At 45.7% G+C, this 16,942-nt stretch overlaps 1 protein-coding gene across 12 annotated transcripts in view; it reads left to right on the top strand.

Moving 5' to 3' along the window:
* Window positions 1-15,824, top strand: part of SAP130 (Sin3A associated protein 130) — a 56,674-nt gene extending 40,850 nt beyond the window's left edge. For 6 of the 12 annotated variants that reach the window (XM_040427973.1, XM_040427974.1, XM_040427976.1 and 3 more), the window contains 3 exons: window positions 2,934-3,037; window positions 3,136-3,249; window positions 14,474-15,823. In XM_040427973.1, coding sequence (XP_040283907.1) covers window positions 2,934-3,037; window positions 3,136-3,249; window positions 14,474-14,632 — 377 coding nt within the window. In that variant the 3' untranslated portion in view covers window positions 14,633-15,823. Of the gene's footprint in view, window positions 1-2,933; window positions 3,038-3,135; window positions 3,250-14,473 lie in introns of all 12 variants that reach the window. The other 6 variants (XM_040427978.1, XM_040427979.1, XM_040427985.1 and 3 more) reach the window with 3 other exon arrangements.
* The last annotated feature ends 1,118 nt before the right edge of the window (window positions 15,825-16,942 follow it).

Below are 16,942 nucleotides of genomic sequence, written 5' to 3' on the forward strand. Positions count from 1 at the left end.
GATTACCCCCCTGTCATTGATTACCCCCCTGTCATTGATTACCCCCCTGTCATTGATTACCCCCCTGTCATTGATTACCCCCCTGTCATTGATTACCCCCCTGTCATTGATTACCCCCCTGTCATTGATTACCCCCCTGTCATTGATTACCCCCCTGTCATTGATCACCCCCCCTGTCATTGATCACCCCCCCTGTCATTGATCACCCCCCCTGTCATTGATCACCCCCCCTGTCATTGATCACCCCCCCTGTCATTGATCACCCCCCCTGTCATTGATCACCCTCTGTAAGGCTCCATTCAGACATTTTTTTGGCCCAAGTTAGCGGAATTATTATTTTTTTTTTCTTACAAAGTCTCATATTCCACTAACTTGTGTCAAAAAATAAAATCTCACATGAACTCACCATACCCCTCACGGAATCCAAATGCGTAAAATTTTTTAGACATTTATATTCCAGACTTCTTCTCACGCTTTAGGGCCCCTAGAATGCCAGGGCAGTATAAATACCCCACATGTGACCCCATTTCGGAAAGAAGACACCCCCAGGTATTCCGTGAGGGGCATATTGAGTCCATGAAAGATTGAAATTTTTGTCCCAAGTTAGCGGAACGGGAAACTTTGTGAGAAAAAAATTAAAAATATCAATTTCCGCTAACTTGTGCCAAAAAAAAAAAATTTCTATGAACTCGCCATGCCCCTCATTGAATACCATGGGGTGTCTTCTTTCCAAAATGGGGTCACATGTGGGGTATTTATACTGCCCTGGCATTCTAGGGGCCCCAAAGCGTGAGAAGAAGTCTGGTATCCAAATGTCTAAAAATGCCCTCCTAAATGGAATTTGGGCACCTTTGCGCATCTAGGCTGCAAAAAAGTGTCACACATCTGGTATCTCTGTATTCAGGAGAAGTTGGGGAATGTGTTTTGGGGTGTCATTTTACATATACCCATGCTGGGTGAGATAAATATCTTGGTCAAATGCCAACTTTGTATAAAAAAATGGGAAAAGTTGTCTTTTGCCAAGATATTTCTCTCACCCAGCAAGGGTATATGTAAAATGACACCCCAAAACACATTCCCCAACTTCTCCTGAATACGGCGATGCCACATATGTGACACTTTTTTGCAGCCTAGGTGGGCAAAGGGGCCCATATTTCAAAGAGCACCTTTAGGATTTCACAGGTCATTTACCTACTTACCACACATTAGGGCCCCTGGAAAATGCCAGGGCAGTATAACTACCCCACAAGTGACCCCATTTTGGAAAGAAGACACCCCAAGGTATTCCGTGAGGGGCATGGCGAGTTCCTAGAATTTTTTATTTTTTGTCACAAGTTAGTGGAAAATGCAGATTTTTTTTTTTTTTTTTTTTTTCATACAAAGTCTCATATTCCACTAACTTGTGACAAAAAATAAAAACTTCCGTGAACTCACTATGCCCATCAGCGAATACCTTGGGGTCTCTTCTTTCAAAAATGGGGTCACTTGTGGGGTAGTTATACTGCCCTGGCATTCTAGGGGCCCAAATGTGTGGTAAGGAGTTTGAAATCAAATTCTGTAAAAAATGACCCTTGAAATCCGAAAGGTGCTCTTTGGAATATGGGCCCCTTTGCCCACCTAGGCTGCAAAAAAGTGTCACACATCTGGTATCTCCGTACTCAGGAGAAGTTGGGGAATGTGTTTTGGGGTGTCATTTTACATATACCCATGCTGGGTGAGAGAAATATTTTGGCAAAAGACAACTTTTCCCATTTTTTTTATACAAAGTTGGCATTTGACCAAGATATTTATCTCACCCAGCATGGGTATATGTAAAAAGACACCCCAAAACACATTCCTCAACTTCTCCTGAATACAGAGATACCAGATGTGTGACACTTTTTTGCAGCCTAGGTGGGCAAAGGGGCCCATATTCCAAAGAGCACCTTTCGGATTTCACAGGTCATTTTTTACAGAATTTGATTTCAAACTCCTTACCACACATTTGGGCCCTTAGAATGCCAGGGCAGTATAACTACCCCACAAGTGACCCCATTTTGGAAAGAAGAGACCCCAAGGTATTCGCTGATGGGCATAGTGAGTTCATAGAACTTTTTATTTTTTGTCACAAGTTAGTGGAATATGAGACTTTGTAAGAAAGAAAAAAAATAAATAAATAAATCAGCATTTTCCGCTAACTTGTGACAAAAAATAAAAAGTTCTATGAACTCACTATGCCCATCAGCGAATACCTTAGGGTGTGTACTTTCCTAAATGGGGTCATTTGTGGGGTGTTTGTACTGTCTGGGCATTGTAGAACCTCAGGAAACATGACAGGTGCTCAGAAAGTCAGAGCTGCTTCAAAAAGCGGAAATTCACATTTTTGTACCATAGTTTGTAAACGCTATAACTTTTACCCAAACCATTTTTTTTTTACCCAAACATTTTTTTTTTATCAAAGACATGTAGAACAATAAATTTAGAGCAAAATTTATATATGGATGTAGTTTTTTTTGCAAAATTTTACAACTGAAAGTGAAAAATGTCATTTTTTTGCAAACAAAATCGTTAAATTTCGATTAATAACAAAAAAAGTAAAAATGTCATCAGCAATGAAATACCACCAAATGAAAGCTCTATTAGTGAGAAGAAAAGGAGGTAAAATTCATTTGGGTGGTAAGTTGCATGACCGAGCAATAAATGGTGAAAGTAGTGTAGGTCAGAAGTGTAAAAAGTGGCCTGGTCTTTCAGGGTGTTTAAGCACTGGGGGCTGAGGTGGTTAAAGACTGCCGATATTTTAATAAAGAGGTCATTCTGTAAAACAGAACTTTACGTCTTGAGATTTAGGCTCCAAATGTCCAGTTGGATTTATCATCTAGGTCAATTTGCTATTCAAGAAGCAGAAAGCACCAGTTTTTCATCAACAGTTGTGTTTCTGGGTTGTTTCCTTGCAGAAGAGAAGAAGTTGACGTTACAGGAGATTGCCAACCAAAAGGGGATTGCTTGTCGTGTACAAGGCTGGAAGACTCATCTCTGTGCCGCTCAGCTTCTCCAATTAGTAAGCTTTGTGGTCTTTAAAGACTTATCATGTTCTTTTGTTTTCTTATACTTTTTTCAATTAGAACACTGACCTTTATATATACATGGATTTTTCAGACTAAACTAGAGCAAGATGTGTTTGATCGCTTAACTGTGCTACAAGAAGGTATTATTCCGAAAAAGAAAACTGCCACAGATGATGATTTGCACAGGATCAACGAACTTATACAGGTATCTTACTTTTTTTATATAAAGTATATGCATGTAGGGTTGTCTCGATACCAACATTTTGATTCTATTTCGATACCATAAAAAGTATTGCGATACTCAATACCATTCGATACCACGCAAAAAAAATAAAACACCAAAAAAGCAGCGTTCATTTCGCATTTTATTGAACGCCCGGCCCATAATCGAACAGTCCGATCCTATGTTTTGGGGGGACAAGGTGACTAAAAAATGGCAAATCGCGCATTTTTTTTTAATTTATTTATTTATTTTTCTGTTACGGTGTTCACCGCATAGGTGATATTTTTTATGTATTTTAATTATTAATTCACACTTTTTTGGGCGTGGCGATATGTAATATGTTTGTTTATATATTTTTTTTTATGTAAAATTGGGAAAGGTGGTGATTTAAACTTAATATTTTGGTGTTTGTTTTGTTTTTTTACTTTTTTTTTTATTGTTTACTTTTTATTTAATAACTATTAGCCCCTTTAGGGGCTAGAACCTGATATCTTTTAATCTCTTGTCCTATTCGCCCTAATAGAGCTCTATTAGGGTGAATAGGACTTTACACTCTCCCTGCTGCCCTGTGCATAGTACACACAGCAGCAGGAAGATTACTGCGCCACCAATGAAGATAAGTAACCTTTTATTACAAATACAGAAGGCGGGTGCCGGCGGCAGAATCACATAGCTGGCTCCCGACCTCTATGACAGGGCGCTGCGATCCATGGCAGTTAACCCCTCAGGCACGGCACCTGAGGTGTTAACTGCCGCGGATCGCAGCGCCCTGTCAGAGGTCGGGAGCCAGCTATGTGATTCTGCCGCCTGCACCCTCCTTCTGTATTTGTATTAAAAGGTTAGTGGTGACCGCATTGGACCTCCACACTCTTGGAGACCACCATGGTCGCCTATTGAGAGAAAGAAGTCACTAGAGTTTGGGATAAGTAGGTAGTACGCTTCAGTTACTCCCTGGCTATTGGATGGTAATATTGGTGAAATGTAGCAGGGGAAATGTAGTTTTATCAGGCAGCCTTGACATAACTGTTTGCATTGGCTTAACCTTTTCCCACTGACATAACATTGTGTCACTGAGCACAGATAGTTAACAACCCGGGTCCTATAATTGCACATTGTGGTCATTGTTTGCAGGTGCCAGCCAAATAATACAGCTGGCAACCGGTTCTCACTGCCGGTATCAGAGATAACAATTTAACTCCCTTAGATGCCGTGGTCAATAGAAATCACGGCACCTGAATAGGTTATATTGGAGGCCTTCTGATGGTCCCCAGGCCTGCCATGTTCCAGTGGCTATTGCATCCTGTCTTTGGCAGGTTCAGGTCCCCCAAGTGAACTAAAAAAAATTGAAAAACACTTGAATAAAGTTTTAAAAAATATATGTAGAAAAATGTACATGTAAAAACTCTCACAGCTAAAAAATATATTAAAATTATTCTGCTTGCCACATCTGTAATCACTCAGTCTGTCAAATTATCCCATTGTTTAACCCACACAGAGAACACCATCAAATTGTTTTATTTCCTTAAAAAAAAAATGCCCCTTTTAATTATAGTAAGTAGTAAATCATAACAAACCTATAAATGTGGTGTCTCCATAATCACACTAGCCCGCTTTATTTTTCACCCTGTCATATAGTGGCTGTGCTTGGTATTGCTGCTCAGGCCCATTCACTTCTATAGGACTGTGCTGGAGCTAGGCCATGTGACCAATCAACGTGACATCACTGGCCTAGGAAAAGGCAGCACTCACTGGAGCGCTGCGGCCTGTTCAAACAGCTGATCAGCTGGGCTGCCCGGAGTCGTCCAAAGCTCTGATGCTGCACTCATTCATAGTCCTTTGGATAGGCCTTCAATATATGAAACTCAGAAAAACCCTTTAACCCCCTAACTGTTTTGCCCCAGTCCAGCTCGGGCAGTAGTAAAAGTAGCTAACTGGATGCCTGCTTTAGATGCTGCTATCTACTGAATGGTAGCAGCTAAAAACATGCAACTGGTCTTGTTTGAAAGGTGACAGTCCAGGCTTTCATACAAGACCAAAATGACAGCTAAAGTCTAAGCAACAAAGGAGAAATCACTGTCGGGAATAATCGCAGGTCGGAAATAATCGCAGGTAAAACCTGTTTTTGCTTTCACTTTCAGCTGCATTTACAGCATCCTGATTTCTATCAGTGATATCTTCCCCTGTACATATTGCTGTCATTCCCTTATTGTCCGCTTTCAAACAAGATCAGTTGCATGTTTCTAGCTGCTACCATTCAGGAGATGGCAGCATCTAAAGCAGGTGTCCCCCTCCAGTTAGCTACTTTTCCCACTGCTGGAGCTGGACTGGGGCAAAACAGTTAGTTGGTTAAATTCCCTACAGCTTCAACACGAAAGCTGTGATGGTTCACAACTACTATGCTGTAGATGTATGGCAGGTGATTGCTGCAGCAAAGTAAGCACCGAATGATGGGAGTCGCTGAAGCAGTAGGGGACTGACAGTTGAAAGAAATAGTAAGTGAACCCTTTGGGATTACCTAGATTTCTGCATTGATTACTTATTTTTTTAAAAATGGGGTCTGAAGTACCAATTAAAGACGGACACAATCTAACTAAACTTGCCCCACACAGTCGTGCTGTACTTTTATTGAGTTGACAGAGTAAACGTCACAGTGTAGGGAGAAAAAGTGAACCCTTCAATTTATAAACCTGTGATCTGCAGATCCCACTTCATCAGTAATTACTTCCAAAAAAATTATATCTGCAAATAAGATTACCCTAAAGTTGAGGTGGAATTTTGGACTATTCCTCCCTGCAGTTAATATATTTAGAATACCTTGTGCGCACAGCCCTTTTTCAGGGCATCTCAGAAGGGTTAAGGTCAGTACCCTGACTTGGCCAGGGTGGATAAAAATCAATGATTTTTTTTATTTATTTTTTAATCAAAAAAATCGGATTTTTTTTATTTAAATCGGATTTTTTTATATAAAATGCTTTTTGAGAAAAATATATTACCATCCAAATGTTATTCCATCACAAAATAAACATTAGTTTTTTTTAATGTAGAATAAGGCTGTATATATTAAAAAATTTTGGTAAATAAATTCCATTAATCCATTCACAATGTCATGCTCTTCCAGAGGTTTTTGTAAGATTATTGGGCAGTTTCTCTGCCTATAAGATATTATCACAGATGCTTGGTTTACTTTTGCAGTTCTCAAAACTGAATTTGACTCAGCAGAGATCACATGCCTCTTCACAGCAAAAATGTTATAACCTGATCAGAGTTGAGAAAAAGACCTTAATCCTAATGTCTACAAACCTATGAATACAGAATCAACCTAATCAAACTAAGGCCTCATGCACACGACAGTTGTTTATCTCGGCCTCCGTTCCATTTTTTTTTTGCGGATAGGATGGGGACCCATTAATTTCAATGGGTCAGCAAAAAAATGCTGATAGTTCATGCGTTTATGTTCCGCGTCCGTTGTCCGTGTTTCCCTTCAGCAAAAAAAATAATGCATGTCCTACTTTTTTCACATTTGCGGACAAGGATAGGCATTTATTACAAGGGATCTGTGGGAAAAAACAGATCCTCCCAAAAAAACGGATGCTGCATCCATTATTATTTTTTTTTGGCGGATGCATGAGGCCTAATATGAAAAGTTGTTGTTTTAAAAATCTTCATTTACATGCATATTATAAGTTAGACCAGCAAGAATTAGTCTTTATGTAGAAAACTATGATTTAAATCAAGCCTTACTGACTAGTGATTTAAATCGTGATTTAAATCAGTTTGATTTAAATCAAATCCACCCTGGCTATTTAAGTGTTCCTGCATGGCAAGACCACTTAGTGTTATCTCACATATATATTCTTATTATTATAGCCAAATTTACCACCCTAACTCCTCTCACAGTTTTTACACTACATAGACAGTAATATGCCGAATGGTTCACGAAATATCAGCGTTTTTGTGGCGAAATTGGTCCCATAGGAATGAATGGCGGAATGTTCAAAACTAGAGTGGGAGCTGACAAATCAGGACATGATTTCTAAACTGCCTCCACACCCTCATTTTCAAGCCCACCTACACAAATCGGCTGCTAATGTTTTATAAATGTATGTTTTAATGTAACTGTAAAGAACTTTGGGCAACAACATTGATATTAAATGTGCTATATAAATAAATGTTGAAATGCATTTCTCACTATCAAGCTTGCCATGTGCACTTTTTTAAATTTAATCAATTGGTTAGTGTAATGTTTACTGTCTTTACTCACTCCAAACACTCCATAAAGTTACTCTGCCCACTCTATAAAGTTACTCTGCCCAGTCCAACCTTTCCACAGTTTCTCCAGCCACTCCAACCACACAACAGCTAGTTACTCAGCTCACTCCAATTGTAGACTACTGGTGGAGGCAAGAACACTTCACACAATTTCCCCAGAAATTTGAGCTTTCTCGCCCAGTTTCCTTGGGGGACACAGAAGACCTTGGGTATAGCTCATCTCCATAGGAGGCGTGACACTAAGTGAAAGCTGTTAAGCCCCTCCTCCACAGCTATACCCTCAGCCTGATGAGAGAGACTGCCAGTTTTTTGCTTAGTGTCCAAGGAGGCAAGACACTCCCTGCTCTGCAGGGCTGTATTCTCCTTGTTTAAATTTTAGATTTTTACTTTTTTATTTTCTTTTTGTTCCAGATCATCAGGGATAACAGAGTCGCACTAGACCTCTCTGTTCTCCCGGGGTTGAGCTGCGCCAGTGCCGGTCACCCGCACTGCTGCCTCCCCCACAGAAGGCAAGGTGGACCAGGGCAGCCTAGCTCCCCTGCATCCCGCCAGCCCAAGGGTCGCCCGCACGCCAAGTCCCTCTTCCAGCGTCCTGCCACTACGGTGCCAGTAGCTGAGGGGGCGACCCTGCTGGAATGGACCGAGGGTGAAGACGGCTGTGGTAAGAGAGAGGCTTCTCCAGCCCTACGTCCCCGTCCCCCCCGGTCTCCTGCGTGCCTGACCCCCATACTGGGCCTCTAGTCCCCTGCTGGATCTATGCTGGCACCTGCAGAGCGGCAATCTCCTTCTGCCTTACCCCCCCCCCCCTTTGCCTGGCTCCCATAGACATGCAGCCAGTGGCTGTCTCCACAGCCAGCTACAGAAGCGGCAACATAGTTTATTTCTACCACAGGCACCCGGTCTCTGGGTCCCCCCCCCATCTCCTACCGGAGTGTTGCTCAAGGCCTGAGGCTCCTGACGGCTGTGGAGTGAGGCCTCGCCTCCGGCCGACATTGGTACTGTGGTGCGACCGGGCGCCGCAAAAATCTTAGCCCAGGCTCCGCGGCCTGCTAGGCCGCCATTCCGGGTCCCTGACTCTTCCGGCCGGCGGGGTGGGCTCCCGCGGCCGGCAAGCCGCCATTCCGAGCCCCTGACTCTTCCGGCCGGCGGGGTGGGCTCCCGCGGCCGGCAAGCCGCCATTCCGGGCCCCTGACTCTTCCGGCCGGCGGGGTGGGCTCCCGCGGCCGGCAAGCCGCTATTCCGGGCCCCTGACTCTTCCGGCCGGCGGGGTGGGCTCCCGCGGCCGGCAAGCCGCCATTCCGGCCGGCGGGGTGGGCTCCCGCGGCCGGCTTTGGGCTTGACTTCAGCAGGCCCCGGCCGACCGTCGGTGCCGGTCGGTGGGGTTCCGCAAATTGTGGCCCAGGCTTCGCGGCCTGCTGGGCCGCAATTCCGACCGGCCCGCGGGGTGGGCACCCGCGGCCGGTTTGATGCGCCACTCCGCCTCAGGTTCCGTCGGTACATACCGGGCGCCGCAAATTTAGACCCCGGCCTCACGGCCTGCTAGGCCGCAAAATTCCGGCCTCTGGTGGAGGGGACGGGAACTTGTCCAGGCGCGAATTTTTCCCGCCGGGAGGTTCCTCCGCCCCCAGGGGATCGCAGCGCCGCCCTCCAGGCCGGATCCATGTTAACCCTTTTGGGTACAGGCCGGCTCCCAATGGGCCTGTATGGCGGGCCCCCCCCTTTTTCCTGACTATCTGTGCCCCTATATGGTGGCTGTGTTTTAAAAAAAATAATAAAAAAAAAAATATATATATATATATATATATATAATAACAGATTTCTATTGGACTGCGCAGGACGCTGCAGCCTCATCAGTAGTGCTGCATGTCTGCATGCCCTCTTTCCACAGGCGGCATAGTGTTGCGCTCCCAACCTGCGTCGGTGCTAGGGCATTTCCCCTTTTAGGCAGTTTTCCTGCCCTCTTCCAGGATATGGCGCTGGCCAAGTGCATGCGGCCCTTCCGTAGGCAGCATTCATCATCTCTCCAGTTATGGTGCCTGCCATGTGCATCCCCCCCCCTCCTAGGCGGGATACTGCACTCTCCCTGGCTGCCGGCTGGCCATGTGCATGACCCCCTTTTAGGCGGAATGCTGCACCTTCACCGGATACGGTGCTGGCCATGTGCATGACCCCCTTCCTAGGCGGAATGCTGCACTCTCTATGGATTTGCTGCCGGCCATGTGCGTGACCCCCTTCTCTAAGCGGAACGCTGCACTCTCACTGGATTCACTGCCGGCCATGTGCGTGACCCCCTTCCATGGGCGGAACGCAGCGCTCTCACTGGATTCGCTGTCGGCCATGTGCGTGACCCCCTTCTTAGGCGGAACGCTACACTCTCACTGGATCTGTTGCCGATCGTGTGCATGACCCCCCTTTTTAGGCGGAATACTGCACTCTCACCGGATTCGGTACTGGCTATGTGCACGACCCCCTTCCATAGGCGGAACGCTGCACTCTCTCTGATGTGCTATGATGAACTTATGTACTATGTTACTATGCTGCACTCTCACTGGTTCCGCTGCCGGCCATAGGCATGATTCAGGCAGCATACATACATCCCTCTGTCTGTGGTTGTTTTCTCGCAGGTACGTTGCTGGCCATGTGTAAGTACCCCATACATGGCGGGGTGCTTGCACTCTCGCAGGATCCGCTGTCGGCCATATGCATGACCCCTATTCCGTGGGCGGTGTACGCACTCTCGCTGGATTCGCTGCCTGCCATGGGCATGCCTTCCTTCCTCAGGTGACATACACACATTCTCACTGACTGTGTTTGTCTCTCACCAGTACGTTGCTGGCCATGTGTATGACTCCCATACATGGCGGGTGCACGCACTCTCCCTGGATGAGATGCTGGCCATGTGCATTACCCCCCCCTTTTTTCTGGGCGGCATGCTACACTCTCACCGGATACCTTGCTGGCCATGAGCATGGCCCTCTAACATGGGTGGAACGCTTGCACTCCCATTGGATACGGTGCTGGCCTTGTGCGTGACCACCCCTTGTTCCATGGGCAGAATTTGGCACGCTCATGAGATTCACGGCTGTCCTTGTATGGCTGTACTGGACTTGTACATGTCCCCCTTCATTGGCAGAGTAGTAGCACTCTCGCTAAATCAGTGTTGGGTGTATTATTGCACACTCACTTAATGCTAGGATAACCCTGTGCATGTTCCCCTTTCACTAGGTGGACCTCCTGCGTTCCTGCTGGATTATAGGGTATGTCCTGCTTCTCTGAAGTAGGTGCGGCCTTAGGCATCACTCCCTTTTGGGACCGGCCTTTGCACTCTTGCAGACTGCAGTTTGCCAGATACAATTTCCCCCCTTTCGGGGCGGACTGCTTGCGTTCCATCGCATGCTATACTAGGCTTGTGCATAACTCCCTTTCAGGTTGCACTTTGCAATTCCGTACATGCTGTGGCACTCTGTGGCGAGCCCCCTTTTTCGCTGAATTAACCTTTTTGCAGTGAGCGAACGTTCTTGTGCGTTGTTTGGGCCGTTTATGCCTTCTCCTCCTGTAGGTGGGTTGGCCTTCTCACTGCTTACGGGCTGCTCGTACGTATGCCTCACCTGCTTCCTGCGGCATACTTTTGTTTTCTTGGGATACGATGCTGGCCGCAAGCCTTGCACTCGTCTCTAAGGAGTTCATTCTGTCCACCTGACCCGGACGGGCTCTACTTGCTCTCTGCTGCACGGAGCTGGGTGGTACTCATTCATTTAGTTGGCCCTTCATCCCAGGGAGTGTTCGTGGTTCCTAGATGCGTGCCCATTCGTCCTTCCGCGGTATTGCTTCCCTGCGTTAGTGGTCACATGGTCGGGAGTGCTGTTGTCTGGAGCGCCCCTCGAATTCTTCGTTGGCTCTGGCAGGACTGCGGTTCCCTTGCCTGCTGCAATTTCCTCCTCTTCGGATGTAGTGTGGTATGAGTCCTTCCTCTTGGCGCCTCTACGCTTCAGTCTGATCTGCTACCAGGTGCGGGCCGCTTTTCTCGGGAAGGTCACGCAAATTCTCTTGGGTGCTCGATTACCCAGGTCCGGAGGACCTCCACCTTGGGTTCTTCAGGGTATTCGCCTTCTGCGAGGCGGTGAACCGGGCATCTCACAGTGTAGCAGGGTTCTGCTTTTGAGCTGTCCTATGGCTTCCCTGTTGCCCACTCCTCCTTTCGATTGGAGGGTGTTATGCCGGCCTCTGTCTCGACTACCTTATCTCGCCGGCTCTGTTTGGCTCCCGCTCGGTACAGATCACTCCGATGTGGCTTCTGTCCCGCCAGACTTCAGAGGCTGTTCCTTCACTGTCCTCCCCTCTGGGGAGAGCATGGTTGTTCATGTGGATGGTTCCGGTGTTCCTTTTGGCCTCGTACTGTCTCCCTTGTCCACACTGGCTGTATTAGCTGTGCCTATTTACCGAGTCTACCGCGTTCTGTCCTCCCGCTGAGTGCAGATTGCGTGGTCCATTCTAAGTCAATGGTCCTGCTGTAGACTTACCTTCTCGGTAACTTGGGGGGACTACCTTTCGGTCCAGATTGTCCTTTGATCTCCCACACCGGGACTGTAGAACATGGCTACATCAGCATGGACTTTAGCCTGTCTTGTCCTGGCATCTGGCGGATGCTGGGCGGGCCCTTTGGTTCCTTTCAGTCTGTCCTTCTACTCCCCCGCTGGGTGGATACGGGACAACGTTGCCCGGGGGCCGACGGGACCAGTTTTGTCGACTTCTGCCCGTGTTACTGGTCTGCGCCTGATCACATTGGTTTTTTTCGCCCGCTTGCCAGGCGACTCCAGCGGGTTTGCTACTGTCCGCTCCTGGCTGTATTTCGTCCTGGATCTGTCGTAAGACTTATGGTTCTTTTGTCTGGGGTTCTGTGGGAAGCTGTGCATTCCCCACTCTGACCTTTTCTCTCCCCATGGTTCTGTCTTTTTTCCAGTCCGGCCTGGACCTGGGACTGGGATTCCTTTACTTGAGGTGTCAAGTGTCAGCGCTGTTCTTCCTCTTCCAGCGTTCCCCGGCCCTCTGGGCCTGTCAAGACCTTCTTACTCGAAATGGCTCTTTGGTTCCTCTGTACTGTCCTTCGGTATCGCCCTAGGAACTTCATACTGAGCTCTCGGTGCTCCAATCTTGTCCTTGGAGCCGTTACAGAAGTTCTCTCTACCCCGTCTGTCCTGTACGGTTGTGTTTCCGTATCAGTCGTGTCTCTGACTGGTGCCTGAATGGCCCCTTTTTGTTCTGAGCCTTATGTCTTTTCCCAGGACAGGGCTGTTCTACATCCTGTTCCTTCCTTCTGAAGGTGGTGTTTGCCTTTCGCTTCAACACTTCACCGATTTGGACGTTGTTTGGGCCTTGCCGGTTTTACTTGGAGATCTCCGACTCTTGTCGACGTTTGGTCTCTTGGGTTTCCTGGAGGTCCGCGCTTAGAGTTGACGGACTCCAGGGTGGTTTTCCTCCGCCTTATCAGATTGGCTATTGCTGAGGTTACCGCACCGAGGGCAGGATTCTGCCTTTGCTGTCACCGTTCATTTCACCAGAGCGATCGGTGCCTCCTGGGCCGGAGACATTGGGCTTCGGCCATGCATTTGAGCAGGGCGGCCACAGGTCTTCCGTGCACGCTTTACAGAGTTCTACAGGGTGCATACTCTGGCTTCGGCGTATGCTGCCTTGGTCCGCCTGGGTCTGCAGGCGGCGGTTCCTTGATGCCTTCGGGTGCTTCGCCTTGGAGCTGTGGTCCCTCCCCTTTTGGACTGCTTTTGAACGTCCCAAGGTCTTCTGTGTCCCCCAAGGAAACTGGGCGAGAAAACGAGATTTTTGTTTAACTTACCAGTAAAATCTCTTTCTCGCTCTTTCCTTGGGGGACACAGCACCCACCCATTCATTGTTTTTCTCTACACGGTTTCCGAGTTTGTGTTACCCGTTGGGTAGTTGGCTTGTTGGTTCCTTGTTGGACTTTGCCTTTTCTCACTGCTTGGACACGCAACTGGCAGTCTCTCTCTCCAGGCTGAGGGTATAGCTGTGGAGGAGGGGCTTAACAGCTTTCACTTAGTGTCACGCCTCCTATGGAGATGAGCTATACCCAAGGTCTTCTGTGTCCCCCAAGGAAAGAGCGAGAAAGAGATTTTACTGGTAAGTTATACAAAAATCTTGTTTTTCTAGTTCATTGTTGATTAATTTGTATGTAGGTCATTGTCTTGTTGCATCACCCAGTGTCTCTTCAGTTTGAGATCATGGACTGCTGCCCTTATGTTCTTCAGTGAATTTTTTTATTCAACATTTTATTCGATTTTCAGATGAAGAGAAAAAAATATATATCCACTGGTACAGTACATGAATGATGAAATAACACCAGTGTACAATATTCAAGATGATACAAAGAAAATAATCACCTTCAGTGAAGTATTTTGATAGACCTTAGAATTATTTGTTCTCTCAATGATCTCTATACATCCCGGCCATGAGGCAACAAAGCCTCCGCAAACACTGATGCTTCCTCCACCATGCTTCACAGTTGGGATGAGGTTTTTGTGGTTTTGTGCAGTTTTCTTTTTCCTTCACAGGTAGCATTGTGAAGGAAGGGCCTATCTCAAGTTTACCTGGATGTTCCACAGTGCACCTGGGTAATTGCTGTATGGACAGATGAAGCCAAACTCTTTAGCATAAACGCGCAATGCCACAATGGGAGGAAAAATATATAAAAAAAATAATAATAATCATGGACAGCATCTATAATAATCTGTTAGAGGATGTTCCTGACAACCATATGCATTAATAAAGTATATAGACGGGGCTTGTCTGTTGCTGTTGTCGCTGTTTATATATTTGCTTCATGTAATTTTCAGCATGTTACAGTCCATTGTCATCAGTCATTAAAAGCACTAGACTGATGTGAATGTCATTGTGCTCCTTTCTGCAGGGTAACATGCAGCGCTGTAAACTAGTGATGGACCAGATTACAGAATCCCGGGACTGCATGCTTAAAGTACTTGATCACAAGGACCGTGTCCTAAAATTACTAAACAAGAGTGGAGCATCACGCAGGCTTTCAAAAGTGAAACACAAAGACAAAGTGTGAGCAGCGGACAGATCACTTCCAGTTTCACCAAGACCATTGCGTACTTGCAGGTGTTCATTTTGGGCTGCTCTAGTGACAGCAGACCATTCACCTAAAATGTATATATATTTTTTTTTTTTTAAGGAATGAACCTACTTGCGCTTTATTCCTGTTTTCTTGGCCTGCTTCAGGACTGATGGCTCTTTTTTTTTTTTTTTTTTGTGTTTGTTTTTTTATTTTGTTATTTTTGGGACTCAAAATACTTCCTCTGCCATGAGGAATCCTGTCATTTATTACCTGGTGCTGTGTATTGGAACTGATTTTTAGTGTGTGTGACACATGCTTGTGTATAGTGCTGTTTTCCCTTTATGTGCACACACTTTAAATGTGATTCTTATTAGTGCTCCATGTTTTGAAGAGATTTCATTTTAAGGCGCCATATGTTGAATTGCAGAGTCTGTTATTGTGTTGCTGTAGATCGAGTGCCCTGATTATTCATGTCTGTGTTAAAAAACAAAAAGAAAAACCCCACGTATGTACATACCCTCTACATTTCATTTTTATGTAACTGCTTACGCTTTCTTCTCTATTTCTATAAATCCGTGCTGAACAAAATGATTATGCATTTATTTGTAATGCGTCTCAGCAAAACATTGTGTTGCTGACAGTACTGTAAAAGGCCAACTATTCTGGTTTTAAAAAGTTCCAAAAACAGGTAAGTAGTGGTAGCTTTATTGAAAAACAAACAAACAGCGTGTTCTTAGGAGGACTTGTCATCTACACTGAAATGTCTGAGTAATTAATTGTATTCCTTATAATCTAATATAACGCTGGGATCGTTTTTCTTAGAACTCTGCACTGTGCCATTTCTGTTATACCTACTATAAATTTATGAATAAATTGGAGGGAGGTGTCCATACAAATCCTTGCATAGTCCATTTTCTGCTGAAAGTGCCGGACTCTATAGGGACACACCCCTTTCATGATGGAAAGGTTAACACCCTGTTATCATTTATTCATAAATTTCAAAGAGGAATAACAGAGAAACAGCACAATTCAGAGTTCTAACAAAATGCTTAAAGCATACGCGAGATTTAAAAAAAAAAAAGTTTGCATAATGGCTGTGAATTTTTGTACACTAATAACTGTGAAAAACTTTTATTTTTTAGGGCTTCCCTAATGTATCTTTCCGCCATATTATTCCTTGTTGCTGCTGCACAGCTAGATGCATTTCACTCAGAAGCAAGGGCATCTCCCTTCTGTGAGATCTGCCAGCACTGTACTGTGTGCCGTCCTTTCCCTGACTTCCCACTGTTTGCTTTTAGCTCTGGAGCTCATCCGAACAGATATGCAGGGGGAAATCACACTTACAGAGACACAGGAGGCTCCTATAATCTTCAAAAGCTGTGTATAAGCAGATCTTCTATCAGGCTCATGATCTCTGCTTTCTCTGACACACTCCCACTTCCTATCTGCTGTCTTCATTACTAGTAGGGATGACCCGATACCATTTTTTTAAGACCGAGTATCGATCCTTTTATTCAAGTACTCACCGATACCAATTATAACAGTAGTAATGAGAAAAATTAAAGCTGGAATTTGGTTGCTATGGACAACTGCTTTACTTTTCCTTTGTACAAGGGTTAATATATTAATAAATGGGCTTATAACAGTGTTTCCCAACCAATGTGCCTCCAGCTGTTGCAAATCTACAACTCCCAGCATGCCCTGACAGCCTTTGGCTGTGCGGGCATGCTGGGAGTTGTAGTTTCTCTTGAATGCATTGGGGGACACAGCACCATGGGTATATGCCCAGCTGCCACTAGGAGGCTGACACTAGAAGTAAAAAGTGTTGGCTCCTCCTATCTGGGCTATACCCACTGCAGATGCAGGAGCAAACCAGTTGTTTTTTTTTCTAGTGTCTTTAGGAGGCAGACACAACCTGATTTTTATTTATTTTTTTCCTGCAGGTCTTGCTGCTATTTTGTTTTTATTTTTCTTTCTTTTTCTCTTTAGGAGGGTTTTTTCTCCTGCTGCAGGGGGTGCTCCAACTCCTCCTTGCCTGCTCCTATCACTGCTAGGCGCAGTCTTTTCCTCTCAAGGGGCCGTCTCTTCTGCGAGCTCAGAAGAGGCTTCATTTTGCAGCTAAAGCCTGATCGCCATTCAGACTGTTCCTGCTCTTTCTTCGCATCGTGGAGCACAGTACCTGGGGCCTGGTAGTATAGCCTCTCTGGCTATACAATTCTTTTTGCCATCATGTCTTCTGCTAGTACGGACCCTAAAGCCTGGGTTCCTATTGGCGTAGCTATTTTCTATGCTTGCTCTAAGTGC

This window comes from Bufo bufo, chromosome 4 (genome assembly GCF_905171765.1).
Source record: "Bufo bufo chromosome 4, aBufBuf1.1, whole genome shotgun sequence".
In the NCBI taxonomy this organism is placed as follows: domain Eukaryota; kingdom Metazoa; phylum Chordata; class Amphibia; order Anura; family Bufonidae; genus Bufo; species Bufo bufo.